The sequence below is a fragment of the Neofelis nebulosa genome, chromosome 5 (assembly GCF_028018385.1).
Source record: "Neofelis nebulosa isolate mNeoNeb1 chromosome 5, mNeoNeb1.pri, whole genome shotgun sequence".
In the NCBI taxonomy this organism is placed as follows: domain Eukaryota; kingdom Metazoa; phylum Chordata; class Mammalia; order Carnivora; family Felidae; genus Neofelis; species Neofelis nebulosa.
In genome coordinates, this window is record NC_080786.1 from 157626394 (window position 1) to 157644526 (window position 18133).

The following is an 18133-nucleotide window of genomic DNA, read 5'->3' on the forward strand; positions in this document are numbered from 1 at the left end:
ATCACAAATCAGACCAGTTTGGGCCTAAGAAGAGGCAGGTGGACCCATGCAGACAAGAGATGGAGAATTCAAATGCCCATGGGTCAGTAGTCCGCGTGGATCAGCGTGGAGGGAAGGGCATTCAAGAGAGGGTGATGGCAAGGCTGGGTGTCTGTGGGGAGAAAACCAGGCTGAACTCCTCCCTGAACAGGACATGTAGTCGTCCCTCCCAGGACGTCCCTCCCTCCTCCTCCCAGGAGGGTGGACCATGAACGCTCCAAGTTGGAGGATTGGTGGCTAACTCTGTGACTTTGGGGTACAGATGATTCCCCAAACGAGCTCAATAAACACGAGCCATTAGAAAGAAGCCGGTACATTTGCTCATGTCAAAACAAGAACTTCTGCTCAGGAAAGACAGCACACCACGGGCAAAGCCAATAGTCCCAGCACGGAACAAGAAAGGTGCCTGTCATACCAAGAAAGGTACAGAAGGAACAGGAAGCTCCTGAAAACCAACAAGGAAAACATAGGAACAATCTTCACCAAAAAAACAAAACAAAAAACAAAAACCAACAACAACAACAAAAATAAAGATAGGCAACCTAAAAAAGAAGAAACCCAAAGGGCTCACATATGACGAAATACTCAAGTCAATAAGGAGTCAGATTAATGCAAATTAACCCTAATAAAAGACCACTTTTCTCCTATTATACTGGTTAAAAAAGGAAATAGGAAAACAATGTAAAGATGGAGCATGAATAGGAAAATAACTCATGTCCCTTTTGTGTGTTCAAACCTGCTTTTCTTAACTTGTTTTAAAGGAAGCCAAGGGATACGGAAGAGGTTGACACACTGGGCTTTGAGCGGGACCCTGAGACTCTCTGGGGCTGCAGCACGGACACATCCAAAACCGGCGAAGGCAAAAGCAGTGTGGCAGTTAGGCCACTGCGCTTTCAGGGAGGTGCCAAAATAGCAATGACACCAAGAATAACCTCGAAAAGGCATAACAGAGTGCCCGTGGCCGGCCAGAGCTAAGCCCTCTACACACATCGACGCTTTTCAATCCATGTTCATCCGCTTCAGTCTCCCGCCAAAGTCTGCTTTAACTCCTTGGGTTCAAGGGTACTCAGTGTGCACATTGCCCAAAGGGTCAAGCAGACAGTACAGCGGGGACTGGGGCCTTTGCGTCCAGCTCTCCTGAGACCTGTGTGTCCCAGAGCCTCTGTCATTGGCCTTTCAGAGGCTCAGTCTCCTCATTAGTAATAGGGAATGGTATCCCCCTGTCTTGCAGGGCTGTAGGAGGGATTGGAAATACTGTCTGGCAGGTAGAAGTCGCTCCCCAGAAATGGACAGCCTCACAGTGACTGATCTGGAAACGGACTGCCTGTCCCTCACGAGGCAGTCAGCCCTGTGCTGGGCCACATTTCAGGTCCGCTATTAACTTCCTACATGAGTCTGTGGGAGGATGTAGCTGCCTGCAGGAAGGCAGGCTCCCAGGGCTGGCTAAGCAGGAGCCGAGTAAGATCCATGTGGCAAGTACACAGCGTGGTGTTACATCCGCTTTGCATAAATCGGCAATAGGGTATCCAGGGGTGCCTTAATCAGCTGACACAGAAAAATACACACACAGCTGGAACGAGTCCACCTGCTGGACCCACACTTGCCAGCCCCAACCCGGAAGCTTCTTTTCCCTCCTTTCTCCAGTGTTGTCCATTAGGTGTAGCAACTGCCCGGCCTCAGTGGACACGTGGACATTCAGGAGGCGAAACACGGGTCACGTATCACACAGACCGCAAGGCTGGCATGGGGACAAGCGGGTTTGATCAGGGCTCTTCCCGAGACAGGATGCTCAGCTGCCCGCAGGGCCCCACCCACAGAACTTGTCCCTATAGATCCAAGATGCCACCTCTAATCTCCTCTGCCAGGAGCTGAGAGGTGGGAGAGGCGAACATGAAGGGGCAGTCCCTGCCCCCCGGGGACCTTTGTAATCAAAACACTGCTCTCCCCCGCCAGGCAAGATTATCTCTGCGATCGAGCCAGCTTCCCGTGTTCCCTTATCTCACGTCCTTCTGGCAAGTGAGAACAGGATGAGAGGATGAATCCGGCTGCAGGGGCCCCAGGCTGCAGGATGTGGAAAGTCCAAACCGCTCAGCACCTGGAGCTTCACCCGCCTTCCAATCCCGTTGTGTGCGACTCCTCCTTGATTCTGTTAGCCTTCAAACGTGTGCACTGGGCCCAGGGATTCTGGAATCGGAGCCGGAAAGGGCTGACATATCAGGGCTATTGGCACAGGGAGGACTGGCAGTGTGCGGCTAGAGGAGAAGGAAGTTTATAGAACTAAGTGCTCCATTAGACGAGAAGACGGGTATCAGCCCGACCAACTAACTTGGATTTAAGAAACTTGAATGCAGAAGGATAAGTTAATGTAATTGTACGTAATGTAACTCAGAGGAAGTGAAAACAAGACAAATAGAGGAAATCAATTGAAATCAAAGCTGCTTCTTTGAGAAGATGAATAAAATTGATAAGCTTCCAGCCAGACTGACAAGGGGGAAAAAACAAGAAGAAATAACTTACCAATATCGGGAGCAAAAGAGGGATATTACCAACCATTTTCCACAAATTAAAAGGTTCAGGAGGGACCTCCACAAACAACGTTATGCTTATATATTCAAACCCTGTGTAAAATGGACCAATTCCCGAGTAGGCACAAATTCCTGAAACTCATTAAAGAAGAAAGATGACCAGAAAGTCCTGTATCTGCTAAAGAAAACTCCAGTTTCTTAGGAAATTCTCCCAGATATTTAAAGAAGACCAAGCACTGACTCTACACAATCTTTCCTAGAAAGCAGAAGAGGACGAACCCTTGCCAACTCCTTTCGCGAGGGCAGCACTGTCAAAATTGAAGACCTGGCAATAAAAGAAAACTACAGACCTATATCCTCATCACAGCAGACATGAAAATCCCGGATACAATGTTAGCACACCAAATCCAGCAACATATAAAAAGGACAATCATCACAACCAAGTGAGGTTTACCTAGGAATTCAAGACTGGCTCAAGATTCAAAAAATCAATTAATGTGAGTACACGGAACCTCTCTGTGCTGGCTTTGCGATTTCCTGTAAATGTCAAAATAAAAAGCATTAATTAATAACCAATTAGTGTAATTCACTGTATTAAGAGACTAAAAAAGAAAACGATGCAGTCATCTCAACAGGTACATGAAAAGCATTCCATGAAACCCAACATCCATTCATGATAAAATCTCTCAGTGATAAGAGGGAACTTTATAGCCTGGGAAAGCTAATCTAGACAAAACCACCACGGCCACGGTCCAACTGGCATGAATATTGAACGCCTCCCCCCAAGAGCAGGGATGTGCTGGCGTGCACACCCACACCTCCTCGCTTGGCCCACTGGAGCCCAGCATCGACGAGCCCATCTAGCTCCGGATCTTGGCTTCTAAGTGCCATCATCCGCTGAAAGAAGCAGGACTCCTTGGAGAAGGGGTGGATTGTAGGGAGGGGACGGGGAGAATTCGAGATGAGCTGGGACCAGAGTTGAGATGTTGGAAAGCTGCAGGTGCGCTGAAAGGTACAAGAGCCAAACGAAGGAGGTCCCAATGGTCAAAGCTGGGACAATTCGGACAACAAAGTAAATAATGATAGTACTGGATTATAACTCAAATAATTACAACAAATACTCTCTAAGTCACATTGAAATAAATAAAAACATGTGAATAAGTGGAGGAGAAGGGGCAACTCCTCCTTATAGAAGGATTTCAGTCAATAAGTGGAGGCGGGATGGGGAAGTGGAAACGCACCATCAGAATACCACAGGGACCTTGTTGCAGGCACAGTCCCCAGAGGGACGCCAAAATCATCGGACAAACGCGATATCTGCAAAGTTTCATAGAACCTCCCCCACCACAAATACTTATCCATTACAAAGGGAAATATAACCATATCCCCCGTGACAAGACACATCAACATCATGTGCCCTTGTTTCACTGTGGGATTCTTTCCCCAAATATAATAACCTTGGTCTAGTTGTGACAAAACCTCGGACGACCCTAAATTTCTACAAGACACCTGGTCAGGGCTCTTTTCAAAACTGTCAAGACAGAAAGGATAAGGAAAGACCAAGAAACTCTCAGACTGAGTCTTCCCTACAAGACTAGGGAGACCTTACAAATGCAGCGTGGGGTCCCGGACCAGAGAGGGGACATTTGTGGGAAGTGGGTCTGTCCTCTAGTGACTAGTAACGTGCCAACGTTGACTTCTAAGATTCGTCATCGATCTATGGGTATGTGAGATGTTACTAGAGGAAGCTGGGCGAGGGGCATCCGTAAATCTTCCGTCCTCTTTTTACAAGTATTCTGCCAACTGCACAAAACCAAAAATTGTCCCGTGAGCTCAGCCACGCCTGGACAAGCAGATGTGCGTGTGCTGCTGGCCTGTCATGCCACGTGCTACCTGCACCCCATCCTTCACTTGCTGCAGCCTGGAGTCCCCGAGAAAGGAGACCTGCTCGACATTTTCTTCCCTCCCAGGTTCTGGCTCTGGAGCTGCTTCAACGCAGCTGCTCGCTCTGGGTGGAAATGTGTCCCCAGGAGGGTGCTGAGGCCCTAACTTCCGGTACCCGCAGATGCGACCTTGGTTGGAAAGGCGGTCTTCGTAGACGATCAAGATACATTGAGGCCGTTGGGGGAGAGGGATCCTAATCCAATACGACCTGGTGTCCTTGTAAAATGAGCGAATGTGGATGCAGACGGGCACCCAGGGAGGGTGCCGTGTGCAGATGCCGGCAGAAATCGGGAGATGCTTCTACAAGCCGAGGAACCCCCAGATTGCCAGCGAACACCAGAAGCTGGGAAAGCACGGGACAGGTTCTCCCTCGTGGCCTCAGGAAGAGTCAGCCCTGCCGATCCTTGACCTCAGACCCCCAGCCTCCAAACGGTGAGAGAACGAATCTGTTGTTTAAGCCACGGTCTGTGGTGCTTCGTTACTGTGACCGACTGAGCGCCACATACAAACCATGACTCATCGCTATTTAGAAACCAAATAACCTGCCAAGCACAGAGGCACGTGACTGTGCTCAGCCAGCAGGGCACTCCGCGGAAGCACTCGCCCCAGACCAGGACCTAGGACCCAGCACCCAACACACAGGGATTCTACCTTGGCCCCCGGTGACCCCTGCTAAAACAACAAGAAACCACACTCCACCCCCAAGTTTTCTTTCTCAAACTAAACACAGGGAAAGACTCCCAAGCCAATTTCCTGAGTTCTGTGAACGGAGCAAGGACCTCTGGAAGGAAAACAGCTGTGGCTGGTTCTGCAAGGAACCAACATTCAAAAATCTTGGCACCCAGGGTGGGAGGGTGTGGGGAGCCTGCTGCTAGGACAGCACAAGCCAGGAGGGTGTGAAGAGAAAACCAGAGAACCTGGCACACACTCGCATTAGGGGTTTTCATCTCTGTGTTGCCTGAAATCCTCTCACATGCCCCACTGATATCGCCACCGAGGGGTGTAATCTGTTGCTTACATCCTGTGTGAGCAGAGATTATTTTCCTCACCCTCTCTGGGCTTTCGCGTCCTCCCCATGGTCAGATTAAAAGGACTCATGCCTACGATATTTACAAGGACTGGTAATAATGGCAAAGGGCAAGCACATTCTGATCACTGAATGTGTGGGGCACAGGTGGATTGGTCAGAACATAAAGACACTGTCATGATTTCTGGGTATTTTAGCAGTGTTTTAAAAATTATGTTTGGAAGACTGATGTGTTGGAGTCCTTGCAGGAAGTACTGATTCTCTTCCAATGATTATAAAATCAAGAAGGATTTTAAGTGAAGGTGTCTGAGAGTTGCCTACAACTCGACCGCAGAAGAGGCAGAGATTGTCCAGGATGCCAGAGTACCCGCCATGTCGAAAACCTGGTTCCAGGACGGATGAGAATGTTCATCACACAGGTTTTCAGCCACGAGCTCAGTGTGCCAATTGTAATACATGGGACGAGAAAGTAAAGATCATCCAAAGATTGAGAATTCTGGGGGAGAGTCTTCTTTAAAATAAAGTGCTGCTCCCCTGCTGTGGCCCAGCAGAGATGGCCATTCGTGATCAAGGCAATCAGTGTGCTTACCGAAGTCAACTCTGAGTGCAGAAAGTAATCTGCTAGGCAGGGAGCAAACCTCACCAAGATATCCAATGCTGTTACCCATTTCCATTGGCCATTTGGGTGGGGCCTCATCTCATGAAGAATTCGTTTACAAAAAACAAAACTCTCTTCATTGGTCTTTCATTCACTAAGAGATATTATTTCAATTTCTAACTTAGCGACAATACAAATGTTGATGACTCAAGAGACAAAGACCGTGACTAGAGGTCATAGCTACCCCCTTGAATAACTGGTGCTTCTCACTAGGCACAGAGACCAGCACCTTTGGGATGCCCCTGTCTGCATCCTCAGAGACTGGAACAAAGACCTAATGTTCCCACGCCCTTGAACGGACCCTGATCTGTGAAATTCATTATCACCAGGTGAAGCACTTCCTTAGCCTGTTTTAGACCCTTACAGAGCAGTCTGATTGAATATATTTAACCTGGAGAATTTGTAAGGCCCATAACTAAGCACACGCTTCTGCCTCTCAGACTGGCTTCAGACTCTTTACACATGTCCCATTTCTCCCCAGAAATGCCCTCTGTTCCTTTACTCGCTAGAAACCATCAGCAATGCCAGGATGAAAGTCCAAGCACCTCCCTTGACCACTCTTACCCACAAAATTCTTAGCTGTGAATCTGGATTTTGCTTCCACATATGGGGCCCTCAATTGGGGCTTGATATACTTACCATGGGGTATGTGCAAACAGGACTCCGCTGAACCTTGGTTGGGATGTGGGGTTGTTGATGTTTCTCATGGAGCTCAGAGCCCCAGAAAAGTTAGGCTGAGGCTCCGGCACCCATTATGAGAGTTCTACAGGGAGACTGTTGGTTGCATGCTCCAGTTCTGGGCAGCAGGTATGTGTCAGTTTGGAATTGAGTCTAGCTGGAGCATTTCCCAGACTGAAAAAGGCAGACTCAGTTTCAGAGTCAGGGAAGATCTTGAGCAGTTAAAGAGGGAAGCAAGGAATTGTCTAGAAAAGAAACAGAAGTCCCAAAAACAAGGAGTGGGGCTTTGGTTTGGGTCACGATGGACCTGACTTGTCCTCCCACCTTAAATAAGTAGAAGATGGGACAAAGGATACAAGAAACCCATTTTTAGACATTGGACAACTGACAGTGCAGATCCCTGGGAGAAGAAAAGCAGAGGGGGTGAACCCTACGATCGCCCAGGCTCAAGGGCCAAGAGAGTCTCTAGGCCACAGTACATGGAGGGGAATGCTATCAGCATTGTGTTTTGTCGAGCTGAAGAGGGGGAAATCAGGGCCAAGGAGGCTGAGGCACCGGGAATTTACGAGGGCAGACACAGGAGAAGAGGCAAATATATAGCAAAATGCTCCATGGGAACCCCCTGAGACCACTGTCAATACCAAGCCATTCATTCAGAGCTCAGAACCCCATGGGGCTGGACAGTAATAACCATGGAGCTCGAAGGTGAACAATTCCCAGAGTTTATGCAAGGCTGAGAGACACTGGAGTTCCAAACAACCAGAATGGAGAGACCTCATTGAGTACCAGAGACATTCAGTACAGATCCCAGAAATCACATAATAGTTGTGCTAAACCTGCCTGAGAATAAAGGCCTCTCTAGATCAGCCATAACAAAATGTAGAAACAAGCACAGAAGCATCACAATCATCAAGCCTTCCCACAGGTGGTAACTGCCAGACAGAACAAAGCCCAGCACTCCTTAAAAGAAGGAAACAAAGTACGACAGTCAACAGGATGACATTATTTAACTGAAATCCAGAAACCAATAAAAATTGCTAGAAACATTAAGAAGAGGAAAATCTAACTCATAATCAAGAGACAAAACAGTTTCTAGAAATAAACCCAGAAATAACAGTTGATGGAATTAGCAGACAAGGTAGTAAAAACAACTACGATAAATATGTTCGAGGATTTCAAGGAAAAAATGAACACAGTGAGGAGAGAAATGTAAGGTACAAAAGAGAATGGAATGGAGCTCCAAGAGCTGGAAAACATAATATTAACAATAAAAAATTTAAAGGATGAGTTTACACTCAGTGTAAAGATTACTGACCTAGAAGACATAATCAGAGAAATTACCCAAAACAAAAGACAGTAAGAAAAAAAAAATTAAATTAACAGAGCCTCAGTGATCTGAGGAACAATATTAAGTGGTCTAACATACATATAATTGGAGTACCTGAGAAAAAGTTCAGGAGGTGGGAGACAAAAAATATTTAAAGAGATAATGGCCAAATAACTCTTCCAAATTTGATGAAATTGAGAAATATATGGAAAACTTGAGAAACAATATATACTAACATGACCTTGTTGACATTTATTCCATCCAACAACAGTAGAGTTCACATTTTTTCAAGTGTATATAGAACATTCACCAAAATAAATCTTATGCTGGGCCATAAAACAAGTCTTAGTATATTTAATAGGACTGAAATCATACCGAGAATGCTGTTTGACCACAACAAAATCAGAAATCATGAACAGAAAGATATCTGGAAAACTGAAAAATATTTGGATATTAAATAACAAACTTCAAAATAGTCCATGAGTCAAAGAAGAAATCACAATGGAAAATTGGAAATATTTTATTTTATTTATTTATTTATTTATTTTTTAATTTTTTTTTTTAAATTTATTTTTGGGACAGAGAGAGGCAGAGCATGAACGGGGGAGGGGCAGAGAGAGAGGGAGACACAGAATCAGAAACAGGCTCCAGGCTCCGAGCCATTGGCCCAGAGCCTGACGCGGGGCTCGAACTCACGGACCGCGAGATCGTGACCTGGCTGAAGTCGGACGCTTAACCGACTGCGCCACCCAGGCGCCCCGTAAATATTTTAAATAAAATAAGAATAAGCTTTATGGAATGCAACTCCCACAATATATAGAAGGAAATATGTAGGCTTTATTTATATTAGAAAATAAGGAAGGCCTATAATCAATGATCTAAGCTTCTACTTTAAGAAGCTACAAAAGAAGCACAATTTGAACCCAAAATAAGTAGAGGGAAGGAAATAGTTGAGAAGTGTAGAAATCTACCAAATAGAAAATGGACAAACAAGAGACGAAATTAATAAACCTAAGTCTAATTTTTTGAAAGATCACCAAAATTGGCAAACTTCTACCTTGACCAGTCAAGAAAAAGAAAAGAAAGAAAAGGAAATAAATTAACAATATCAGGAATAAAGAAAGGGTTATCACTAGAGATTCTATAGCCACTAAAAGAATGATAAAAGGGGTGCCTGGGTGGCTCAGTCGGTTGAGCGTCCAACTTCAGCTCAGGTCATGATCTTGCGGTTCATGAGTTCGAGCTCCACGTCAGACTCTGTGCTGCCAGCTCAGAGCCTGGAGCCTGCTTCGGATTCTGTGTCTCTCTCTCTCTCTGCCCCTCCCCTGCTCATGCTCTGTGTGTATCTCTCTCTCTCTCAAAAATAAATAAACATTAAAATTTTTAAAAAGAACAATAAAAGAAGAAAGGAATTTTATGCTGATACATTCAACAACTGAGGTGAAATGGACAAATAACTGGAGAGATATAAATTATAAATACGAATACAAGAAGATACAGAAAAACAAAATAGCCCTCTATCAGTTGAAGTAACTGAATTATAATTAAGATCCTTCCCACAAAGAAAATACCACGCCCAGTCCTAAGGAATATACAAAAAAAGCTATTAGAATTCATAAGTGTAGTTACCAAGGTTACAGGATACAAGGTAAATACACACAAATTAATTAAATTTCTACATGTTAGCAATGAATACTTGGAAATGTAATAAATAAACCATTATCTAAAACATTGCAAAGTGAAGTAATAGAGAAACTTAACATATGTACAACATCTATCTACTAAAAAATGACAAAATATTGTGGAAAAAAGTCATCCTAAGTGACTGGAAATATACACCATGTTTATAAACTGAAAGACTTGGTTTTGTTACAATATCACTTCCTTCCAAATTCACCTACAAGTTTAATGCAATTCCAATAAAAATCCCAGCAAGTTCTTCCTTAGAAAGCAATGAGCTGATTCTAAAATATATTCTAAAATCAACACAGAAATGTAACGGACCTAGGATAGCCAACCAATTTTGAAAAAGGAAAGAGGAGTCGGTCGACTAAGTGCTGGAATTCAAGACTTAATTTGAAGCGCCATTGATGGAGACACGTGTTGTTGGTGCAAGGACAAATGCAGAAGAAGAGAGAGCAGCGTCCAGAAATAGACGCACACGTACGCACGTCAATGGAATTTTTGGCAAGGATACTTCAATGGCGAAAGGATAATCCTCTCGACAAATGATGCTCGCCAACCAACAGCACATTCAAAAATTAACTAGAAAGGGATTATAGAACTTGACATAAAAGTTAAAGCCACGGAGTATCTTAGAAGTAGGCACAGGACAAAACCGGCGTGACCCTGCGTGTAGACAAAGATTCCTCAGCACCACCGAAGAAAGGGAATTCATTGAATTTCATCAGAATTAAAGATGCCAGCCTCTCCAAAAGCACGGTCAAGAACATGAAAAGTCTAGCCACAGGTGGAGGAATTTGCAATACACATGTATGACAAATGCATGGTACCTGGAATACATAAAGAACACTTAACAATTAATAAGGGTCACCTGGGCGATTCAGTCAGACAAGCGTCTGACTTCAGCTCAGGTCATGATCTCTCAGTTCGTGAGTTCCAGACCCGCGTTGGGCTTTCTGCTGACAGTGCACGAGCTTGCTTCAGATTGTCTCTCCTTCCCTCTCCCTCCTCCCCCACTCGCACTCTGTCTCTCTCTCTCTCAAAAAAGAATAAATAAACATTTAAAAAAAATTTTAAGTTGAACAGTGAATAAGAACTCGAACAATCCAATTATGGAAAATGGGCAGAGGATTTGAACAGATGCTTCGCCGAATGGGAAAGAGGCAGGTGAGCCACACTGACCTACCCCCCACAGATCCGTCAGCAGGAGATGCAAATATCACTGTGCCCACTGCCCTTGCCACGGACCCAGTAAGCCCACCCTTAGGTATTGACCCAAGAGAGTTGAGAGCACACAGAGTCCAGGTGTTTACAGTGGGATCATCCATAATCATAAACACCCCGAATGTACCTCGATGGGTAGACAAACAACTGTGACAGATCCATTCAATAAAACATGACCCTGCAATTAAAAAGGAATTCGCTGCGAGTATCCACAACAAAGGGACAAGTAAAGGAAGCCAGACCCCGGGCACGCATAGTGTTGCCTCTTTTCAAGGCACTCCTTTAGTAACACAGCAGAGCAGTGGTGCCTGGCTGTGGCCAGCGGTGGTGGCTGGGAGGGGACACAAAGAAACCTTTGGAGGGAAATCTTGACACAAGTGGAGGCTGCAAGATGAAGACCTTTCTCAAAACTCATCAAACTGAACAATGAAATAGGGTGCATCCGATTACATGTAAATTGCACCTCAAAAAGGCAATTTTAATGGAAGTATTAGCAAAACACTGGTAAGTGGGGAGGGAGAAGGGTTTGGGCAAGGAAAATGCAGCAGGCGGGGCATGAGGCATGGGGTGGAAGGTGGCAGGGTTTCAGGGAAGGAGACTGAGGTCCTGGGGACAGCAGTGGCTCCCTTTGTGGGTTCTGGCCATGGCCACAGCTGCGGGGAGAGGAAGCAGCGCGGGGGCAGGGCGCCGACACCCAGTCCCCATGGGGGGTTCAGGAAGGGTGGAAGTCCCTCTGATCCTTCACCAGTAGGGGACGCCGGTCCCGGGTTTGCAACAGCTCTGAAACCCTGGTGGGTGACTTCCTGCATATCTCCGCCCTTGTCAGCAGGTGCCCTCACGTGCGGCCAATGTCACCCAGAGGTCAGAGCGGACTGTCACCTACAGCACTCGGTACATCGTGGCCTGACGGAGTCCTCAGTTCACAGGGAGGGCCCTGCACCATGACTCCGTGTCCCTCATAGCCCCCCCGGGCGGAGCCCAGCCTACCAGATGGTGGCCCCAGAGTCTGGCCCGGGACCACCTGGGGGTCCTGCCACCCACCCTCATACTTTGTTTCAAACCTAGTCGATTTCCATGAGAGGTTGGAGCACCGTCTGCCCCGCTCCGTCACCTTTCTGCTAAATGGGTAGAGCCCGCGGGAGGACCACAGGGCGACCCCAGGCCCGTAGAGGCTGTGAGCCTGGAGCCCCCAGGCCTGCTTGTCTGGGCCCGGTTTGCCCGGATGGGGCAGTGGGTGGAAACGGGCCAGGCCACGACCCGTGTGCAGGTGACCAGCCTGGGAAGCCCTGGGCACCGGGCCCACCGGCACGGAGCTTCCTGGGCCAGGGCGTGAGTCCCACCCGTGGCCCTGCCCACAGGAGTTAGGCCCGCCTCTGGGACTGCTCAGTCCCTCGTTCCTAGAAATGTTTGTGGCTGGAAGAGACCGTGTCTGGGCAAAACCCCGGGGTCCCCGCACCCCCATGAGGGTCACATGAAAGGAAGCAGATCAGCTGGCAAAGTGAGTTTATTGGGGTACCCAAGGAGGTACTGACAGGTTAGGAGTCGAGGTCAAGTGACCTGAGCAGAGAAAGGGGGAGGGAAGGACAGGTGACCCAGAACAGGTGCAGGTGCCTCCTGGGAGCAGAAGTCCCAGGAAGCCACGGGGTCAGCATTCCTGGGAGGCAGGAGGTCAAGGTCAGGTCAGGAGAGTGGATACATGGGGGACCCCGTCCTGGGTAGGGGCAGCCACCTAACACAGGTCAGGACTGACTGAGGGGTGGCCGGGAGGACCACAGTCACCAGGTGGGACCTGAGCCCAGCTGGCCCTGGGGGGACGTGCCCATCAGCAGCAGGACTGGCCCGAGGCGGGGCCGAAGCAGGCAGGGCGGGCGCACGCGGGGCGGCAGAGCAGGGACACGCAGGAGGCTGGGTGGCAGCGGGAGGAGGCAGGGGCACAGCAGGCGGGTCTGCACACGGGACGGCAGAGCAGGGACACGCAGGAGGAGGGTCTGCAGCAGGGGCTGGGCTGGCAGCAGGAGGGGGCTGAGCAGGGGGAGTCCTCGCAGCACACAGGGGTGCAGCAGACGGGCTTGCAGCAGACAGGGGTGCAGCAGGCGGGCTTGCACACGGGGCGACAGAGCAGGGACACGCAGGAGGAGGGTCTGCAGCAGGGGCTGGGCTGGCAGCAGGAGGGGGCTGAGCAGGGGGAGTCCTCGCAGCACATAGGGGTGCAGCAGACGGGCTTGCAGCACACAGGGGTGCAGCACACGGGCTTGCAGCACACAGGGGTGCAGCACACGGGCTTGCAGCACGCAGGGGTGCAGCAGTCTTCCTGGCAGGGGGAGGAGGTGCAGCAGGATGGCTGGCAGCATGAAGAGGTTGTGCAGGGGGAGTCCTCACAGCAGACAGGGGTGCAGCACACGGGCTTGCAGCAGACAGGGGTGCAGCACACGGGCTTGCAGGAGACAGGGGTGCAGCAGACGGGCTTGCAGCAGACAGGGGTGCAGCAGACGGGCTTGCAGCACACAGGGGTGCAGCACACGGGCTTGCAGCACACAGGGGTGCAGCAGTCTCCCTGGCAGGGGGAGGAGGGGCCGCACAGGAGGGTCAGGCACGGGGCCGGGGCGCAGCACGGGGGCTCACAGCAGCTCTCTGGGCAGTCGTCCACCTGCCAGGGGGAGTCGGGGCAGGCGTCCGAGGCCCCGGGCAGGCAGACGCGGCTGCCATAGCTCAGGTCTCTGGAGCAGACGGACAGGGTGGACGCGGCCATGGCGGGGGCGGTGGGGCTGCAGGAGGGAGTGGGTGTGGGTGTGTGAGTGTGTGAGAGTGTGTGAGGTGCCTTAGGCTGACGACTTTTATACCCTCCTGGCTCTTGTGTCCCAGGCCCCACAGCCTCTAGTTCCGGCTCCCAGGCTGCATTAGGGATGTTTATTTGCCTGGATGTTGTCCGCAGCTCGTAAATCTCCCAGAGCCTCTGACTCAGAGCGGGTCCCATTGTGTCCCAGGGGAGCGGGAGTGGGATGGACAAGGCCCCAGCCCTGGGTCTCCAAGCAGGGGTGGAGGGTGTCGGGTAAGTGTGTTGAGACCGTCCTGGGGGCACCAGCCGGGGCAGCCCCAGGGCAGTGCTCACTTGGTGGGAGGACCGCGTTCGGGGGTTTCTCTGTGGTTCAAGCGCCTCTTCCCCTGGGGATTAGGCGCTAGAGGTCATGACACGGTGGAAAGGACACGCTCACATCTGGGGGCTGAAACCGGAAGGCAGGCGCCACCTCGTTCCACGTCAGCCGGGGGTGTGTGGTGGCATCTCAAGGTCGGGGCTTTCTGCACATGTCCTCACGTGACCGTGCACACATCACAAGCAGTGATTTGGGGTTACGAGTAAATTTTCGCGAGTAGGTGAACCACAAATAAAGAATCCATGAACAATGAGATTGACTCTATCCACCCATCCTCTCTCTACATCTCTTCTCTCTCTACATGTGTACATACGCATAGGATGGATTTGTGTGTACCCGTTTGCAAAATACAGACTGTATTGTGTTCTACCCACTTGGCTTTTTCATAACTTAATACAACGTGCAGCTCCTGTGAATATGTAACGATTTCTCTTTCTAGTTTGCAGCTGCGTAGAACTTCACACTGTCCTGTGTATTGACTTGTATTCTTTCCCATCTTTGCCCTTCCATCATTCTCGTGCCCTTATATTTAGGATCTAGCTCTTGGATTCAACACACAGGTTTTTCGTGATTTCCATGCAGACTAACGGTCCTTATTTGCAAATCGAACTGTTTAATACTTTACATTTAATTTCATTATTGATAATTGGGTTTATGTCTACTATCTGAGTGCATGTCTTCTATTTCTCTCAAATTTTTATGTTCCTTTTAAAAATCATTTCCTGGGGTGACTGGGTAGCTCAGTCGGTTCAGCGTCTGGCTTCGGCTCAGGTTGTGATCTCACAGTTCGTGAGTTCGAGCCCCACATCGGACTCTGTGCTGACTGCTCGGAGCCTGGGGCCTGCTTCGGGTTCCGTGTCTCCCTCTCTCTCTGCCCCTCCCCCACTCATGCTCTCTCTCTCTCTCTCTCTCTCTCTCAAAAAATAAATACACATTGAAAAAAATTTAAAACTCATTTCCTGACTGCTTTGGGTATTTTTTATCACTTATCTCCCGTCTTTCACTCAATACTAGTTCACGCGGTTTGGGGATTGTCTCGGTGGCTGCCCCAGAGGCCACAGCGTACCTTCCTGGGATATTCAAGTCTGAGGGACCTGGGCGCTTGGGCAGCTTCCAGAGCAACAGCCTAAGGGCCTCGTCCGTCTCATGATGCGTGGTTTCATTTCCACTTACAGTTTAGAGCCCATGGGAAATTGTAAATATGATACATATTGGGGGCGCCTGGGTGGCGCAGTCGGTTAAGCGTCCGACTTCAGCCAGGTCACGATCTCGCGGTCCGTGAGTTCGAGCCCCACGTCAGGCTCTGGGCTGATGGCCCGGAGCCTGGAGCCTGTTTCCGATTCTGTGTCTCCCTCTCTCTCTGCCCCTCCCCAATTCATGCTCTGTCTCTCTCTGTCCCAAAAATAAAAAAAAGAAAAAAAAGAAAAAAAATATGATACATATTGTAACGTTGTGAATGGAAACGTGGGCCATTTGTCACTTCAACTGTGCGTCTGTTTACCCTTCCAGGCTCTCTTCAACCTTCCTGCATTTCTGTCCTTCGCCGTCCTACCCGAAACCCTCCCTTGGGAGTTACTTTAAAGTGGATCTTCCGGTGTGGCCCATGCTCCATTTCTGTTGGTCTGGCGATGTTTTGGGGCACCTTCACCTCTGGGTGGCGCTCTTGGGGAGCAATATTCCACTTGTGCAGCCCTTTCCTTTGCCCTTAAACACGCCGCCCCACTGTTCCATTCCCGCTGTCTGGCCCTTCCGCCACCCGTGCTACCGCAACACCCACCTAAGAGTCGATAAACGCTGCTCCTGTTCTCTTCAGTCTAGAATGTCTACTTGTCTCTTCATGCGTGTTTCAGTTTTACGGTGTCACACCCGTTTCCCTGAGCACATTCACCACCATTGTTTTGCAAGTCTCTGTCCGAGGACTCCACCCCTGTCATCTCAGGTTTGTTTCTATCATCTGTTTTTTCTGTTGGCATGACTGTAATTCTTGATTGAATGTTTGACATCGTCTATGAAAAATTCTGGCAGCTGTGGATGAGTTTGTCTCCTTCCGAAGAGTTTCACCTCTCGCTCTGGCTGGTGGCCTGAGTGGGGGCAAGGGACTCACTGACGTGAGGCTGCTCCTGGGATTTAGCTGTCCAGGGGTCCACCCAGAGCCACTCCGCCTTGGCCAGTCATCAGAGTCGTTGCCTCCTTGGTTGAGGCTGTAAAGGCTCTGGTCAGGCTGTCCTGGCTTTCTGCTGGCTTCCTCAGCATCTTTCCCGCATGGCATGAAAGCATGCCACATGCCTGGACATTTAACCGGCAGCTTTGGGGCTCCCCCTGGTGCCCGCCACTGATCTAGGCTTGTCCCTTAAAGTCCGCGCTGCCTCTGCTGCCACAGTTCTGTCCACCCCCCCTAGGTTTCTAGAAGCTCTGCCGGCCTCTCTATGTGCTAGTTACTTCCCCTCGAACCCCACACCAAGATTCATCAGTGGTACCTCAGGAAAAGCCATTCAGAGACGCCAGCTCACCTCTCGGAAGTCACCCCATCTCCACCTGTTGACTCTCAATGCTGAGTCTCATCAGCAGCCTTCAAAGGCTTTACGCAGACGTTTTTGTATTTTATGGTGTCCTCGGCAGGAGTCTATTGGAAGGCAAACACCCCCCCCCCCTTGCTCGGCCCCGCGCATCCAGCTTATGGATCAGTTCCTGTACCTCCAGAGGGGCCTGAGCACAGGATGCCAGGCTCGACTCTACCCTATTTTTATAGCTCGAGACATACAGAAAGACGACTCGGCCCGCAGTTTAACTGCATTCTCACAACCCCTTCCTGGACTGTCATGAACCCCTCTCACCGGGGTAAGAACCATTGCTGGAAAGAGAAGGGCGGAAGGGAAAGGTGAGAATTTGAGCCCAGGGACTTCCCGGGGCGGGGGCGTCACAGGCCCTCCCACCGGGGTGCCTCTCCTGCCCTGCTGCTGAGTCGGCTTCTCTCTGGTATCACAGGGCACCGAGAGCCTGCCTCCTTGGCCCACAAGGCTCCCTGTGCCGGGCCAGCAGGGCCCAGTGAAGGTTTCATTCTGGTGCTAGCCCACATATCCAGCACACGGTGGGGAGGCCGTGGCTCCACAGTGAAAAAACTCATGCTTGGAAGGTTCCAGGGCCGGAGAGGATGGAAACTCATCCAGCAGAGGACCCCCAAAGCACATGGTGGCCACTTGGATAGCATCTGCAGAAGAAAGGAAGGGGCCTGCGTGACGTTCCTGGCTGCAGTCACCCGAGGAATTTTTCAGTTCACAATCAAGAAAATCAACAGGATTTGATCAGCGCAAAAGCAGTCACTGTTTTCCATACAGAGGTTCAGCTGAGGCTACGCCTTCTTCAGGGAGAAAACAGGGGGTCCGTTTGTACTCATGCTTCACAGCGTTTGGGGTAAATCCAAGTGGGAATCAGAAGGCCACGGACAGATGGCATCTCCGGCCTCAGTGAGTGCTCAGGCAGAGGACAGAGGCATGCACGGCCACCCAAGGACACCTGGCTGTCCCACCTTTCCCTGCCTGCCACCTGCACCAGTGCCCCCAGGCACCACACAGAGTTCCGGGGGGTCATGACCAGGAAAGTTCTGGCCGCACACCCCCGTCGACCCTGGTTCCTCTAGCCTGGCACTCTGGAAGCTGTGCCACCCTGACAAGCGGATCCCCCCCGTGAGCGCAAAACCCATCCACGTGCCTCAAAAGGGCGGAAGGAATTAGAATATCTGGATTTCTTACGCAGCCACAGAACATGGTATTTGCACACTCACACCTTCTCTCGCTCAACGCACGTTCTGGATGCTCAGGGTGCGTCAACAGACTCAAAAATGTACGAGGAGTTTTATAGCTAAACAACATCTCATGG

General features: G+C 49.7%; 2 protein-coding genes across 2 annotated transcripts in view; both read right to left on the reverse strand.

Moving 5' to 3' along the window:
• LOC131512953 (keratin-associated protein 10-12-like) overlaps positions 1 to 13932 on the reverse strand; it is a 32557-nt gene extending 18625 nt beyond the window's left edge. Inside the window, exon 1 of the mRNA XM_058732212.1 lies at positions 12888 to 13932. Within this exon, the coding sequence (XP_058588195.1) occupies positions 12928 to 13854 (927 nt within the window). The 5' untranslated portion in view covers positions 13855 to 13932 and the 3' untranslated portion in view covers positions 12888 to 12927. The remainder of the gene's footprint in view (positions 1 to 12887) is intronic.
• Positions 1 to 18133, reverse strand: part of TSPEAR (thrombospondin type laminin G domain and EAR repeats) — a 155723-nt gene that overhangs the window by 56579 nt on the left and 81011 nt on the right. The window lies entirely within an intron of this gene.